Source organism: Styela clava, chromosome 12 (assembly GCF_964204865.1).
Source record: "Styela clava chromosome 12, kaStyClav1.hap1.2, whole genome shotgun sequence".
Classification (NCBI taxonomy): domain Eukaryota; kingdom Metazoa; phylum Chordata; class Ascidiacea; order Stolidobranchia; family Styelidae; genus Styela; species Styela clava.
Genome location: NC_135261.1, coordinates 8,260,773 through 8,278,263, shown reverse-complemented (window position 1 = coordinate 8,278,263; position 17,491 = coordinate 8,260,773). Strand labels below are relative to the sequence as shown.

Genomic DNA, 17,491 nt, shown 5'->3' with positions numbered 1-17,491 from the left:
AAATAGGTGTCCATGTGCAGACAGTAAAATAATCAATACTGTAATGCAGTAATGTCAGAGCCTAGATAGGTCAGTATTTATTTTATGCTGCGGTCGGCATGTGATAACCATGGACGGCACCGGTATTATAACAGTAGCTTACTGCTGTACTGTAATATCCACATTTTAATTCAATGTTCATGCCCATGTTTAAGTCTATTATTGATACCTTACTTTTAAGTTCTGTCCCTCTGTAGCTAGTTCATGTGGATGCCCACCTTCCTAATATAACTCATTGAAATGTGCTTCCTCCTGTTGCCTGTTTGATATCTGGATGTACCTAGTTCTATTTGTTTTTCTAAGTAGAAGAATAGGAAAAACTGTCAATGTCATAAACTCATTGCTGCTGATAATATTTTTTGAGAATATCTAACTAGCTAAGTTGTTTTAAAACACCAAAAAGATAAATGAGTGATATGAAATGCAAATTCTACACATTCAGACATTAGTCATACAAAAATACATTTTCGTATTAATAGCTAGACTCATGCCTTGAATATTTGTATCGTCTTATTCATATAATTGTGTTATCCATCTAATGTTATTTCACCACAATACATTAATTGCAGTATTTATGATAATTTTGATATTACAGTATTATGGGAAATCCTTTTCAAGTTGATACCATTTGTTGGCTGATTGGTGGCTTCTTGACTCTGTATTACTCGGACATTATCAATGTGCTCAAAATCGATCCCAGAGTGGAAATGAACTATTTTTATGCCAGCATTGCTACATCAGTGATGCCAGTTGGAATATGTTTGTATCTAATTATTTGGTTGAGTGGAATCAAAAATGTGTCTTCAGATGACTGGGAAAAACATGCTCCATACTCAATTCCTATTGCTACTCTATTTGCTGTCATTTCAGGAATATTCTGGAACATTACATTGTGGGAAGTGTACAGATTTATGACTCCTATAATTTTGTTTCTTCTTATGATGGGTTTTGTTATGATGATTTCAATTTTACCACCCTGGGCACAAGAGAAAAAGAGGAAAATCAAAAATAGTGAATGATTGATAGAAATTTAATGTTGGTCATTTGATTTTCATGCTGTTAAGATTTTAATATTTTATGTAGATTAACCATTTATTTTTCATATTTTCTTTTCACAATCTTTGTATTAAGTGTCTGATCTCTAAAATTCACATAATGCAGCAATGCGGTTGGGAACTTGAATTTACTTTACAATCTATTAATCTGGATTCTTTAAATATTTTGATAGTACAGAGTTTGTGGGTAACTATTTTGGTTCCGATCAATACTGTTAGCTAGTGCTCTGAGAAAATTGCTCACTGTATTAAAAGTTGTTGGCATGAGAATTGAAACAATCAAAATCATTCCAGTAGCCTGTAATCTCTTAATTATTGGACACAGAAGTGTACATATGAATGATTTCGTTAATATGAAGTCACATTCCACTGTAAACCTCCTCCTGACGTGTAATTGATCAAACCAGATTATTTTCCATGCAACTATATATATATATATATAAAGTAGTGCATATTCATGTAAAAGATACTTTTCATATATCATTGTTAGCATCAGGTGGATAGCTAGTTATTGATTTAATTGAAATTTCTGTATGTTCCACTGTACTATGTTTTATTGACATTATGCCTTTTTCTGGAAATATTCCTAGATTATCTGGGAGCTAAAAAGGTGTGGTCCTCTGAATATGAATCCAATTCTTTTATATTTTGGACTTCTTTTGTCTTGTTATGATGTCAAAGTTTTATTGATATGTTTGGCCTATTGTTATGGGGCTGTATGTAATCTAAGACCATTTAAATTTTTATTGAGTTATATATCTTCTATTTTTGAATTACATTCCTTTTTTTTTTTAGTTTATATGTGAAATATTCAAGTTTATTTACATTTACTGTAATCATGGTAAAAGCACAACATCTAGTTGTAGATTCCGGTGGATTTTTAAAAAATGCCAATATTCAATCCATGGGAGAAAAAATTTACAGCATAAGGGAGGTTGTTACAGAAATCAGGGATAAAGCCACACGACAAAGACTTTCGTTTCTTCCATATGAAATCAATTTTAAACAACCTACACCTGAATCCATACAAAAAATTGTCGATGCATCAAAAAGGACAGGTGATTATCCTAGTTTATCGTTAGTTGATGTGAAAGTCTTGGCAATGACTTATGAGCTGACAAAACAAAATTCTCCAGAGTCAATACAAGAAATTGGGGATGATGCAAAAGGCGAGATCCAATTTGGAGGATCAAATGATATGAATGGCAATTTACCTGGATTTTATGTTCCATCACAAGACAGTGAAATAGACACCGAAGAAGAGTTTCAAAATGACCCAGAGGAGGGTGATCCAAATGAAACCACAGATGATTCTAATACTCCTATGGAGGAGGAAAATGATGTTGATGAAGATGAAGGATGGATCACCCCTGATAATATTCAAAAGATCCAGCAGGATGAAAGAGGAGATTCAGACCTCAATGTGCAAGTTGCTTGTATTACGACAGATTTTGCAATGCAGAATGTTTTACTTAAAATGGGACTCAATGTCTTCTCAGTTGATGGAATGCTCATTAAAACTGTCAGGAGTTATGTCTTAAGGTGTCATGCTTGTTTTTTCATTACAAAACTCATGACGAAAAAGTTTTGTCCAAAATGTGGGAATAACACCCTGAAACGTGTACCTGTTGAAATAAAACCTGACGGATCCGTAAAATATTTCCTTTCGCGTAATCCAAAAGTTTTAAGCAAAAGAGGTAAGAAAGTTTCCTTGCCAATGCCTAAGGGTGGTAAGCATGCCATCAATCCTATTCTGTGTGAAGACCAGCCCATTCCTCAGAATAGATTGAGTAAAAAAGCAATGCAGAAGACTAATGTGTGGAGCGATGAATATGCCATTGATGGGAATCCTTTTGCATTGAATGAAACTGAAAGTAGGTCATTTAAACTTGGATTACGACAAGGAAACAGATCTGGAGGACGTCGTGGAAACCCTAATGCTGTAAATCGAAAATTTGTAAAGCGAAGATAACATTTTCGTGAATTTTTCAATTGACTTGATTTACCGTATTTAGTAATTACGGTTTACCCATTTTATTGTGGTTAGAGGACTGATTTTTAGGATGCATGTATGTTTTCAATGTTATTTGCCAAATACTATGAGCTTTCCCCTAATGTTAAAAGTTTATTCAGTGTGAATATAAGGATGTATAGAATTTTGAGATTTTCGCATTTGAAAACTATTAAAAATAATTGCACCAACTTACTGATAAATGCCTCCCTTTGTGCATATTATATTAAAACATTTATTGTAGAGGTCGTTTTCAAACTCGACAATTCCATTTATTAGATAGATACAATAATTTCCAGATATTGACTACTGTCTGTCCTCTTCAGTGCAGTGTTTGGTAAATAATTTATATTCATTCATCACTCTTACTTATCTGTCTTTACCTTATTTCACAGAATATAATAGATGTAATGGAGGACAAGTTGAAACGTGCTGGCGCTTTGCTAAATGATAACAATAAAAGTCTAGCCAAACGTTTTCGAGCTCTTTTTATGCTAAAGGGCATTGGTGGAGATCAAGCCGTGAACTATATTGCAGAATGTTTCAAAGATTCATCTGCCTTGTTGAAACATGAACTGGCATATTGTCTTGGACAAATGCAGAATAAAAAAGCAATTCCTGTGCTCATATCTGTCTTGGAAGATACATTACAGGAAGCTATGGTAAGGCATGAAGCTGGTGAAGCATTGGGTGCAATAGGAGATGAAAGCGCACTGAAAACTCTTGAGAAATATGTAAATGATCCAACTCCAGAAGTCGCTGAAACTTGCATATTGGCTGTTGACCGGATAAAATGGCTAAAGCAACGAAGACAAGAAGTACTCTATGAGAGTCCATATGAATCTGTAGACCCTGCTCCATCAGGGGTAAAAAACAATGAAGATATAAACTCTATAAAAAATAAATTAGTGAATATGACATTGCCTTTATTTGAAAGATATAAAGCAATGTTTTCACTGCGCAATATTGGCACTGAAGAAGCAGCGACAGCACTTGCGGAAGGTTTAAATTGTACAGATAGCGCATTATTCCGCCATGAAATTGCATATGTTTTAGGTCAAATGCAGCTCCCAAATGTAGTACCGCAACTCAATGCTAGCTTGAAAGACTCGAATGAAAACTGCATGGTTCGGCATGAATGTGCTGAAGCTTTGGGATCAATTGCTGATGAAACTTGTTTGAATATTTTAAAAAGTTATCTCTCGGATCCTGATGATGTTGTGAGAGAAAGTTGTGAAGTTGCATTAGATATGTATGATTATGAACGAAGTTCTGAATTTCAGTATGCAATATCCGATGCGGATTAATTACCTCAATTTTTAGAAGTCTGTACTATCCTATCTGTACTTTTCAATTTATTGTTCAACTCTATGGGATTCAATCCATATTAATAGTACCATCTCACAAAATACATGGTGTATCTTGGTTAATAAATTCAGCCATTCATTTTCATATGATCATAAACAAGAGAGCTGTGCTCAAATATATGGACACGTCACAAGGTGTCGCTATTTTTTATTCTGACAGGTAAAAACGAATCTTTTGAAGTCCACAGAAATTTTTGAAATAAGTAAAAGTAATAACCCATCTGGCAAAAAAATCAATCTTTAACCACTGAAAATTTCAAAGCAAATGGTTCAGTATTCGAAGAGAAAAGCGATTTCATCGTGACGAAAGAGAAGAAGACAAACAAGAACAACAACATAATATTGAAACGATCGTTATGTACACTGACGTGTCCAAAAACAGACTAATGTTCTGGTCTGAAATGTCGGGTTGATGTGAAGTTGTATATTGGTATTATTCATACTAAGAAAATGCTTAGAAGTTTGTAGTCAATCTTGCTTTATAAACTCCGTGCTACTGAACATTGAAATAATATGACTGCCAATCGGTTATGTCCGTGTTGTCAGTCCGATAAAAATATGCCTGGCCAGTTATCATGCGGGCCAGTCTGGGAAGCGTCCAGCAATGGTTTTATGGGATGTATTTTTGGGGCATGGACTAAACCAGGGTCGTCCAACCCGTGGCCCGCGGAATCATTTCGGGTGGCCCGTGCTGTTTTTTCAGAATTGAATAAAAAAAAATTGGAGTAAAACTATTTTTCAGGTGATGTGATACGAACGGTGACCGTACATTTGAACCCATGCGTATATCCACGGGTTCAATCTATATGCGGGTGCTAAAACCCATGGGTTAGGGTTAGTATGGGTTCAACTATCCGAAAAAAAAAAATTTCCATAGGTGCAATAGCATACAGGTGCAATTGTCATGGATTCAAATTCAAAAGTAATGGAACCGATACGAACGATTTGTTTAATTTCCTGAAATGCGCCCTACCAGCCCTTTCAAGTGAGCCATTAGTGTCATTTTAAATCGAAACCAACTCGAAGGAGATATCGATAAATAAAGGTGCCATAGCCGCTTACACACTTGGTCTCTTACTACTCTATATGACGTTATCACAAAACTATCGAAGCCATTTTCAGATTGAGAATTCGTTAAGAAATGTTTATTGTGTATTGTTCGGGTTGCCAATGTATTACGTCCGGAAATAAAAGAGGTGTTTGTCTGTCTGCCAAAAATATCTTGTCAGGACAGACCATTACTCGTCGTGTCGAAGGGGTAACTCTATAGCGGAAACTTTAATTGAAAAAGCGGGAAAATTTTCATCGTATTCCTTGGCGCTTGATGAAAGAACTGGCATCAAGGTTACTGCTCAACGATCTTCTTGCGGGGAGTAAATACTGATTTTGAAATTACCGCAGAGCACACAGCCATTGTCCATAAAAAGAGTACGACTAAAGGCATTGGTCTGTTGGGAGCTGTGATGAAAAAGATCAAGCGGTTGGCTTGTCTCTACTGATGGCACCCCATCAATGGTTGGGAAACAACATCTTTATTGGTATAATAATTGTGAAAGTTTGGTGTTCGGGTATTGTTTGTTTTTTCATTAACCTGTAGTCAGTGTAACAAAACTAGAACATAATGCCATGTTAAGTGACCCGCGCAATTATTAGTAAACTACATGTGGCTCCTTCGGCCAAAAAGGTTGGACGACCCTGGTCTAAATCTAAACTTTACCAAATTGCGTTAATCAAAGTCTGTTACCACCGTGTTTACCATCCTATATAAAGTTTACAAGAAAAGATGACGGTAAATATTTCTATATGGGAACAATATTTTGAAATTAACTACGAAGTGTTTCTTAATAAAAAGCTGTTGTTGTAATTACAACCTTTGCCCTCGCAAGAACTTAATAACAAAACGATCCAGAAGTACATTTCGTATTTAATAATGGACGATTTTGGGGTCTATGGAACAACAGATATTAGGTCCCAGGCATATCTGAGATTATTTGGCTCGTGATATTTTAATTTAGGGCAAATACTCATTTATAATACCCGTAGTAGTATATATTTACGATTATACCCATTAGAGAACTCGTTATTTAAATTTAGTTTAAGTTGCATGCATAAAAATTGTTCCATTTAGGACCCCATCTATAACTGCTGACAAAAACTATGCAAAGTTATTATTGGCACTTTCAAATAAAAATTAGCAATAATTCAAAATTTTCGTTCTTTCCCGTACACGTCGCGATAGTTAGTCTCAACTATGGAGTATCTTGATATCAAGAATAGGTAGTTTTTAGACATTTTGTCCTCCACCTTGCACAGGTCATGAAGCTCACAGATGGTTTGACTTGTATCAAACGTTTGAATTGAAATATAGAAAAAAAACTCTACTCTATTCAAAACTATTGTTTGACCGGCTTCAAATCCCCAATGGCTACGTCATAGAATCAAAAGACTTCAAAACATGGCATGATATGAATTCCTGATTCCTCTCATTTCGCTTGTCACCAATGTTCAGCGTCACTAATTTATTTGAGCCAATTAGCGAATAGTCAAATTTTAAACAAGCTATCCAGAGATTATCTGCTCTAGAGAATGTTGCTGTCTTATTTGTAATTTTTACTTTTCTCTTATCTTCTGGTTACATATATATGATATTCGGTGTTTTGTATCGCACTTCGTCAAGATTTCTGGTAAGTATATTCCAGACCGTCTTAGTTTATTATGAGTGTCGTCACAATTGGTAATAGCATAAGCGCGCAGGCTTGGTTGGGGAGTTCAGGGTGCTTCCGCGTTTGTGTTTGCTTGCACGTCGCATTTCTGCTATCTACATTATGGCTGCGGAATTGCCATCTGGGGATTTTACTATTCTATGTATAGCCGCATTGCTGTGTGTTGTATTCATGATCTGCTGTTTTCTCGCATTCAACAACGACAAGGACGAAATACACGCGGTGGTGAGTTGCTGTACCCGTAAGTTAACGTCACTAAACTGGTTAAATGACAACCTAATAACCTCCTGTCTGTATGGAAAATTTGGATAATGCTCGGGCTATCTACCACAAAACTATTCTTCACCAGTATAGGTAAAAATCGTGACTGTGTACAATTATGTAGTAATGAAACGCTTGAGAATGTAGGCTACATCAGCACTATTGGGTATTTCGATGTTTTTAAGCCCCTTCACAATAATATTTAATGTATATGGTTTGATTCCCATACTCATGATAGACGGTACGAGAAAGCAACTTAATTTTTAATATCCTTTAAATGTAAACTCTTCTTAAATTTCAATAAAAATTTCCCGAGATCGGAATCAAAATATATATAGGCCTAGATTTAATATGTGCAATGCACATCACACACGTCGAAATTGTCTCGTCTGATTTTATTATTTTTTTCACAAGTTCTGATTCCGATCGGTTCCAGTACACTTAAAATAAGCTTTAGAAACTTATCAAAAGATTACGGATTGGCCGGGTAGAAAGTTCAATTACCCGGACGTTCTAATAAATGCTTGGTTAATAACATGTAAGCAGCGTTGCAGTTACTCACATAAATCTCTATATCGACTTAAGTTGTTTCACGGGAGTTATCCTCAAGATATATATTATAATATGCAGAAACTGAAGTACACCCAATGTTGAATTAAGAGTCCAACGTTCTACCGACTGAGCTAGCCGGGCGACGCATTCCCGAATCCCAAGCATCTTTTTTGATGCAAAAGATGGCCCTTAAAAAGTCAAGAGCCCTTTTTTGAACTAAGCACTTAAAGGTCAAATGAGACGATTCTGAGTAATAGGTTAAATTAATATGCATCTAATTCTAAACTGAGATTCTGGATTTTGACTTACCATTTTACTCTTTCAGACGGATATCATATATTTTCAAGAAAAAATACCAACGAGAGATCCGATTTATATTGTAACTCTAAAATTCGATGACTCTTACGTATACAGTGGACAAACAGATTTGATACTTCGACTCCGCGGGTCAAAGAAGGACAGTCCCCTGGTATTATTCAGAGACTACGATGGATTTTACATAGCGTAAGTTGATTGATGTCGATCGAGATGTTATGATGCTCTTCCATTAAGTTAGATTTTTTTTTAATATTACAATCTCTTTTATGGTATTATTTAACTAGTTTAATATATCACGATACAGCTTGAATGAAAAGATACATTATGAACAAATATCAATGTTCACTTCAGTTACTTTAGGACTAGAAATTGTTACAAAGATGTAACAGATTGTCGTAATTCATTGTTGGGTCGAAATCCCCACACCCAGTCGTGGGTGGAGTCGAGTAACGAACGGGTTATTCGAATCAATCACTGAGTTAAGTTTGGCGGTTGGTCGAGAATTTTTGATTAGTTGTTACAATTTTAACTCCACTTTAATAATCCAAATCCTGATACAAACAATTTGATTTATTATGTTGTCATTTATAGACGAGAGAAAACATTGAGTCTAGGAGTCTCTATTCCGTTTGATCTTGGATCTGTTGTCGAAATTGATGTAGCAGGTGACAACAGTGATTTTGATGAAGGAATGTCTGTATTTTCGTTCTCAGATTTGTTCATCAGGAAACTTCCAAGGTGAGTTTTAACAGTTGAATAAGTTCTTTCATACATAACTATGTTATATTGGGCGCAATATAAAATCAAACACTAGATATAGGCATATCTATTCTTGTTTAGAAGTCTGTCCATAGAGAAATCTTGTCCTGTATTGCGCACCAGGTTAACAGATTCAATGACATTGCATAATGTCGTAATATGAACACATATTTCCTGGATGCTCATTTGACCCGATCATAATTTCTAGATTCTGATGTGTCCATTAGTAGCTCATAATAGTAACTCTTAAAACTTGAATATTCCAGTAATATTATTTGGACATTAACACAAAGCCAACACTAGTATGAAACATTTACCTTCATCTTCTGTATTTGACAGAAAAGCTGATGCTCTGGCCAACAGCAAAACTCGTATGATGCTAGAAAATCAGGAATCTCCATTCGAAGCTTTATCTAAAAACGTTCGAACTTGGACAAGTGTAGAAACCTTGACAACGGCTAAGGGTTACTTTTTGCTTTCCTATTTTTTCCAAAAAACCACAGAAACTTATTATTTTAATGGCACATGGCCTGACAACATAAATATCCAAGTAACATTATAGTTCCAAACTTGACCGATTATGACCATGTGCGCAAACATTTTCACCGTAACGAAAGACGATTTTTGCGAAAATTGATGCTTGGAAGAGCGTAATTTTACAAAAAAATAACTTTTGTGAGAACGCTGCCTTGCGTGAAGTTAATGTTAGAATAATATATATATGGTATATTGAACTTTTAAAGTTGTTCTAGGTTCACCAACTTTTGTTATAATTTTGTTTGCAATAACTTTTTTTTTGTGGAGGATTTAATGGAGGGTGCCAGGTTTGCAATAGCGCATGGCAGCCATTAAATATAATGAAATTAAAACCTGTACTCATACCAAGTAGACATTCTGCTGAAACTACATTCTCGCAATTTTTTAAGAAACAATTAAGCAAGCGCCGATTCCCCATTAAAATTCCATATTTGCGTAACTTCATTTTCGAGAGTACACCCTTGCACAACCAAATATCATTCTCGCCAAAGTCTGTTTTCACTAAACTGTGCGTTACGGAAAAAAGTCATTGTCTTAAATAACAGTTCCAAAAAAAGGTTTTGCCGCAACTCACGTAACTATCTTGATACGGTTAGGAGTCAAGCGTTCATTATCACACTTAGAACAACAGACCCACCGTTCAACAAAAAGAGGTATTCGCTCTATTTATGTTTCACACGTTCTTACAGGAGTCGGTGTACTTGGAGTGTCAGCGCCAGAAACGGGACACAGTTCTACTGTCAGAGCACGAGATGTCGCTACATCATTGCCGTTGCAGGAGGAGACCGTAACGTAATTTGTATTTTTAATTCGGAAGAAACCAGATTGTTGTCAGGAAAATCGTCATCTGAGATGACTTTTCTTTGAATTAATTGAGCATCTTGAGCAAATAGTTGATTAGGAACTATGGCATTCTTAAAAAATCTTCAATTGGCGATAATGAATATATTCTTATAGGGTAGTCTCGTTTAACAGAGAATTTGCACAAATCGGTGTATATTGATAGAAATTTACCAAAATAATACAAAAAATTACAATCCGTATTTTAAAACATTGCTATCATTGATTTAGTCATGAACCAATTTTTATCATTTTTTGTTTTGTGTCGAAGTCAGATTTAACTGAAGGAACTCTTTGTTTTGTAGATTGAAGAAAAAGGCATGGATTGGATTTCGATCATTGCATTACATTTTGTCCCAAGCTTCATCATGGCACGAACCATGGAGTGAATATTCCCAACTTGATCACACAATGGTTATGTGTTTAGATATGATTGCAACTCTTGTAGTCGTCAGCAGCTCGTATGCATATGGTAAGTAATAGCATTAAAACATACTCACCATTTTCACCAAGCATTACTTCCAGCAAAGAGGGAAAAAAAATTCTCAACGAAATCGAGTACATTTCAGTTTCAACCTCTTCAACCTTTGTTATTCGATATATATTATACAACATGCATTAGTTACTCGAGTTTTGGTTACTAAACTTTACTGGGAATTTGGTTCTTTCTTATTTAAGCAATGTCATCCATTGTCCTGTTGTTGCTTTCATGTAATTTCCTAATCTGAAAGACGTTTTTACCAACGTATTAATCCAAGGCCCATCTTATTCTATTCTTATTGTTTTTCAGGAATTGAGAAATTTCTTGGTGTAACTGCAATCACACCGATGTTAAAGTCATTGTCGGATAACACCCCCGGTATGCGATTCAAGTTAACATTTTACATATTTGCAAAAAAATGGTAGAGACTGTGCTGTGTGACCCCGGCCATATTATAACATCGCGCAATTTGTCGTGTTCATTTACATGAATTTCTTTACTCATGCGGTTACTGAAAACTGTGATAAACATAGTCAAACGTTGATAACACGAGATGAGTGCAATTTTTCTATTCTGTTTGCAGGAGCCGTTAACACAATTGAAAAGTTCGATATGATGGATATGTTCAAGAACTTCAGCCGTTACATTGTACCCATGATCCAGATTGTTTACATTACGTTTATCACAAGTTCATTCATCATTCCGTTGTCTTTACTATGGTGCAGGTAATAACTTATTTTAATGAATATTGTGTTAGCAATACCTATTTGATTAGGATTATTTTAGCGATCTTTCCATCGCTGAATCAATAAATGGTAGCGGTAGAAGTTCTAGTTTGCGCCCTTCATTTTTTGCGTTTTTTACTATATAGTTGACTGTAAATATTAAGTTGTGCCCTCGGACGAGTAGCCTACTAACAGTATATGGCGATTTGTTGATTTCGTTGTGTTCATTATTCCCTTCTCATTGATATATTTATGAAGATATTTAACAACGACCATCATTTTTACTGGGTATCGATAGCTTTATAAAAAACAAATAAGTAGTTTATAAACCCGATGTTATATTACTAGGTTGTTTCGACTTATTGGTGGTAAAGGATTCGAGAAAGCTCTCGAAGATGCCCAACCGCCATACTCCGTGGACATTGCTTCTAAATCAAAAGCAGCCCTGCATTTCGGGTATAGTGGCGCACCTCACATCTCAGCGCGCTCCAAACCAAGATCATTCCACAAAAAAACTTCTAAGCTCCTAACTAAGCAGCAGAGCAGGAATATTGAAACTCCTCACGAATCAGCGCGTCATTCTATCCAAGGCACAGAAGCGCCCAAGGTATCGGCCGGGCTCGACGATCAAGAAGATCTTTGGGAGGATAATTTTGGACACGGAACAACTCTGATGCTACGGACACTCGAGTGTAAAAGCACTCACACAGGTATTTCTTCAAGTTTTGTAAATTGCTAAATATTAAAAATTTGATGATAGACATGAATTGAACTAAACAAATGGAATTAAATTTTCTATTAAGAATGATTTGAATAAATTTAGGGATACAAGTTACACACGGGACTAGGGACAGTATCGGTACAAAATAGAGATATTAATAGCGTATACTAAAACAATGACGACCTTTTTCCGCTTTTTGTTTGACCGCGACGTTTTCCCGTACGCTTAACAACATTTGCGTCATCGCCTTTTAATAGAATCACACGTGGTCGACGACAAATGAAGATTTCAACTATATCTTTGGTACGTACTTAGGCCTAGCAATTGTATTTAGAAAGAGATTCTTGGCACCACTGAGGCAAATATACCGGTATTTGTAGAATTGTATATATTTTAACTTTTATCTAGATTAGTTATTTTCTATGATATGCAAATATTAACTAGTTACACAATGAATTATATGAATTTGTATTTTTGTCACGTGACACGGGAAAATCGATCGGGTCAATGAACCCGATTAAGATATATTTTGTATTTTATTTACTTTGGGTAGAATCGTAGTTTCATTTATTTGAGATGATACGTCACGTCGGTTTCGGGCGGGAAAAATAAAAAATCAATTTTTGATTTATCAGCTAAGTTGCTTTTTATTGTATTTCATCGATTTTATGTTGAATGTTTATTCACTATTCACTAAAATACCCAGCAAATATTTGTTTTAATTAGAAAATCTTTTACAAATAAGTACTTGGCAACTTTCAACAAAGTCGATAAGATCAAAGTTGGCTTACATTTCAATTTATATGACCGCAGCCTTACAAATTATAGCACCATGCATATTCTTTATGCAAAATGTTCATTTTTATTAATAATAACGAGCACTGCACGTTGAAAAATAAATCACAAAAGAACAAATTAAAAATAATAAATAATAATAGTAATAAATAAAGATTGAATACTTTGTTAATATAGAACTAATAGCAAACAATGTCAAATAGTTTAATTGAAGTGTTAACTAAATAACAAATAAAGTACCATGTAGATTTTATCATGTCTTCAATTTACTAAACAACACTGTAGGACGTTCGAACTCTTTAAATTGTGATCGTTTTAAAGCAAGAATAATGTCTTGCATTTATATCGTTGGAATAATTTGAAATGGATTCATCAGCACTTCACATGAAGGTACGCTATCATGAAGAGTTCTCAACACCGATATTATGAAATCTTCGCAAATGAATGTTAAGTTTTCAGGAATTGTTTTAAACTCCGTTATGTATTTCCTTCCTGCTTTTCTCGAAGCTTTATCCACTTTCCTTAATTTGTTATGGAAAAATTTTTTCACCAGCTTTGTCGGCGTTTTGAATAGTTCATGAGTTACTTTTGCAGACTTCTATAAAAAGAATACCAAAGAAACGGGTAACTCTCGAACAGTTATATTATGTCATGCTGCAGTGATGATAAAATTTTAACGCCGGTATCATTGACCCAGTCAATCACAAATGTGTATTGACCGGTATATCCCAATTTCGCGTTTACATTCTATAAAATTTGACAAAGCCTATAAAGCATGAATTTCTCCAGGCAGCGTAAATTACTGATGAGGTGGAGTAGGAAATAAAATACTTACCATATCGTGAGGGGAAAAGTCCTTTGGAAGCAATATACTTTTCAAAAGTAAGATGATGTTTCCATCGCGTCTTTTTAAACACTGAGTTGATGATTTCTGAATAAAAGTATATATTTCACACTTCTATCAGTAACACCGAAAACTTTGTTATCAAATACATATTGTCACCACTGTTTGAAAAATACATAATGTTCACTTACCTTTGTACTACTAATCTTTGTTGACACCGTTATCATCTTGTATATTGTCAGGTCGTCGGATTCTTTTTCACTAAGTTTCAAGGTTGAGATTAATTTTGGATCCAAATTCCAGTATTTCGTAAAATCTTGATGAATATTCGCTGTATCCTATTAAAGTAAAAAAAAATTGTGTATAAACAAAACAGCATGTCAATCAAACTCCGAACGATTTTTAATCATTCTATTTAGTTTACATATTATAATTAATTGTATGGCAAAAATATCGACCATAGCTTGATAGGTATTGCAACTTGTGTATGTATGTTGAAAATATATGTTATATTACTTCTATTCAGTTCTATTACTTTTGGTTTTCTTACCGTTCTCACCCTCTGGTGTATTATTTCAATTTGTCTTTTTACTTCAACAATGTGCCTGCAATAAATTTGCAAATTAAGATCATTTCTGCTCCCCGTGCTTAACCTCAAGAAACTGAACATAATGAAGCAAAAGGGCATTAAATAAACAAGATTCATTTCGTATCTTATGGGTTTTGTGTTCGTTATCACTTATCGATATCACTTGTTGAATATGATAAGATAAAACTCGATTTAGCATTTATATATCGGTGACAAAGTGAAAATACTTGAAGCCTTCGGTATAATTTTATGTCATGTAATTACCAAAATTTTTGACAAAATTTTCCATTCCCAGCGACACCACGACGATCTTTTTTTTTTGACGGTCCCATCTTCTGTCGTATATATGAGAATTTTATACCGTTCATCAAAGATACGAAAAGTCTTTTTAAGAGATCATATTTGAAAGCTACCCCACGAATTTCCTTATTTGCCCGAAATTGAAAGTTTATTTTATTGCATTTCCGTCTAGTCTTCCAATGTTATTTGACTAATACAAGTATTCTTCTTATATATGCTATGGAAATTTACGATTACATTCTTAACATTACATTTTGCTATTTTTAGAAAATTATTTATTAAAGGGTTACACTACAAACCGTAATTTCGTATCCTTATTTCATATACATAACGATTATATTTATGTAATATTCACGTATTAAACAACAATTTTCATCAGCAAAACGAAACGAAATACAGATAGTAAATGTTAGATTTTATTAGTAATAATATGTGTATACAAGATAAATAAATACATGATTTTATTCTCTTGTCTTGATTGAAAAAAGTAAGATGAATTGGGCTTGGCATCATAGATGCATTTGTACATGCAACTACATCGAAGAAAAACCTTTCCTATCGATACGTTTTTTCAGTATTGTCATTTGGATTCGATTGATAAAAAGAACAAATGATTTTCAGAAAATTAGTATTCCTCCGCATTTTGATCACAGATATTCGTTTCGTATAATTCGTAAACACGTTGACCACTGACGCGCGGGTCACAAAGTCACCCACCATATTTTCAGGCGCTCCCGTAGTATGTGAACCAAGATGGCGGACACCGGAACGTAGTATGTTTACCAGGTTAGGGTTAGGCCATAAGTTTATTTCAGTTTCTCTTCGTTTAGTTCTGCTACGAGTTCGAGGACTAGCCAAGTGATTCCCGTAGTATTTGTACCTGAAATTATTGCCTAACTCTAACCTGGTACACATACTACGTTCCGGTGTCCGCCATCTTGGTTCACATACTACGGGAGTATCTATTTTCATAGGTGACCCACCGAGTCACGAATTAATGTAACAAACATACCGACATTTTAGTGATAAAATTTGATGATAAAACCGACCTGGAGCTCTAACAAAGTGAACTACTATAGAAGCACCGTTCGAAAACAAAATTTTATCAACTTATAAACGATTACAGAAATCTGAAATAGCAATTTAGCAGGATGCTAGGGATTCTCTCGGAGTGGAAAGCCCTAACTCTTTTGAAGCCATAAAGAGATTTGGCGTAGCACTCTAAACGTTTTGCTGATTCATGTGCATGCGAATTCGTGTTTTGGCACATGCATTCCATATAATCGAGTGTCAGAAATCGCCTTAGAGTTGATGTATAATTTCTGGGTGAGTATATCTCGAAACTATACAATAACGACCAAGTTTTGTAATACTTGGAAGCGATGAAACAGCAAGTTTCTCATTGATGCAGACATTGAGTAATATCTAATATAATCCACAATTCTCTTTTCGTTAATAAAAATATAATTTTAATTAATTCATTAAAAAAGGTTCGCCATCCCTGACCTTGGGGGACAGGCATTGAACCAAACTGCGTTGGTGTCGCAGGTTGCAAATATTGAGTTAATGAACTGATGAAATCGTCTAAGAATAGAATATACGCAATAACGTTTTGTCTGGTATGATTTTACTTATCTTTCTCTTGTCGCTGATTCGGTGACGTGCGTGTCTCTCGCAATTCTTCCTACTCATAAATATTTATTGTTTGTGTATTTAATGGGTACGATCTGGATCAATAGATCGTTTTACTCAATTGCTGTATTTGGTGGTCTTCATATTTTTTTTTTCATTGTTGTTGCTTTCCTTTTTGTCAAAATTCAAGATAACCAAACGAACACATCAGTGTCTTAATTTTTTTTTGCCTTGTCCCCTCTATATGTTAGAACGTATTATGATCTAGGTATGCGCGACTATGGATAAATAGCTAAAAGAAACTGTTCGCACAAATTTTGATGTGCAAAAATTAGTTTTGCATTTCAACAACTGTTTGCGAGTTTAAGTTAAAATATTATTCATATAAACATATAACTTGATATTGATGTATTTGATTTGCTGCAGTTCGCCATGCGTTGAAATTTATGCACTGATTCGTAACGCATGAGAAGAAGCTAATTAGCTGAGTTCAAAATAGAAAAGCTTATTAAAATTTTAGCTCGTGAAATGATATTAATCAACTAATTTTGACTAAGTCGGGAAACGGGACCTTCCATTATGATTTCTTAAATTGTGCCATAGGTGGGAAAAATGAACAATCTTCAAAGTCTTATAAAAAGTGTCAAAATATATTTACATCTAGCGACGGTCGCTACGCTACCCGCGAGGTAAAACTAAAGAAAAGATTTTAGTAAATTAAAAAAGCGGTAAAAGTAAAAGAGTTCGAAAGATGCACCCGCGTCGTTGCTCCCGTCCGCTTTAGTTCATTAAGTAGTTTAAATACCACGTCATAAACTGAACACTTCTAATGGAAATCGAATTTTATCAGTTTTAGGTCCGTGATCACTCAAACGCGACGACAATTTTTTGTCATACACAATTGCCTTATATTACCCAAATATGGCATCTACCTATTGCTGT

The 17,491-nt window shown here is 34.7% G+C and overlaps 3 protein-coding genes across 3 annotated transcripts in view; all 3 read left to right on the top strand.

Moving 5' to 3' along the window:
• The first annotated feature begins 1,069 nt into the window (after positions 1-1,069).
• On the top strand, positions 1,070-3,277 carry LOC120330204 (RNA-binding protein NOB1-like). The gene has a single exon (XM_039397064.2). It carries the CDS (start codon positions 1,933-1,935, stop codon positions 3,064-3,066), a length of 1,134 nt encoding a protein of 377 aa, XP_039252998.2. The 5' UTR covers positions 1,070-1,932; the 3' UTR covers positions 3,067-3,277.
• A 237-nt stretch (positions 3,278-3,514) lies between these two features.
• Positions 3,515-5,003, top strand: LOC120330205 (deoxyhypusine hydroxylase-like). The gene has a single exon (XM_039397065.2). It carries the CDS (start codon positions 3,516-3,518, stop codon positions 4,410-4,412), a length of 897 nt encoding a protein of 298 aa, XP_039252999.2. The 5' UTR covers position 3,515; the 3' UTR covers positions 4,413-5,003.
• A 2,230-nt stretch (positions 5,004-7,233) lies between these two features.
• The window catches only part of LOC120329891 (uncharacterized), a 47,818-nt gene continuing 37,560 nt past the window's right edge, over positions 7,234-17,491 (top strand). The window contains exons 1-9 of the mRNA XM_039396682.2: positions 7,234-7,420; positions 8,334-8,512; positions 8,918-9,064; positions 9,425-9,549; positions 10,312-10,414; positions 10,768-10,934; positions 11,253-11,321; positions 11,527-11,668; positions 12,017-12,378. Of these exons, the coding sequence (XP_039252616.2) occupies positions 7,298-7,420; positions 8,334-8,512; positions 8,918-9,064; positions 9,425-9,549; positions 10,312-10,414; positions 10,768-10,934; positions 11,253-11,321; positions 11,527-11,668; positions 12,017-12,378 (1,417 nt within the window). The 5' untranslated portion in view covers positions 7,234-7,297. The remainder of the gene's footprint in view (positions 7,421-8,333; positions 8,513-8,917; positions 9,065-9,424; positions 9,550-10,311; positions 10,415-10,767; positions 10,935-11,252; positions 11,322-11,526; positions 11,669-12,016; positions 12,379-17,491) is intronic.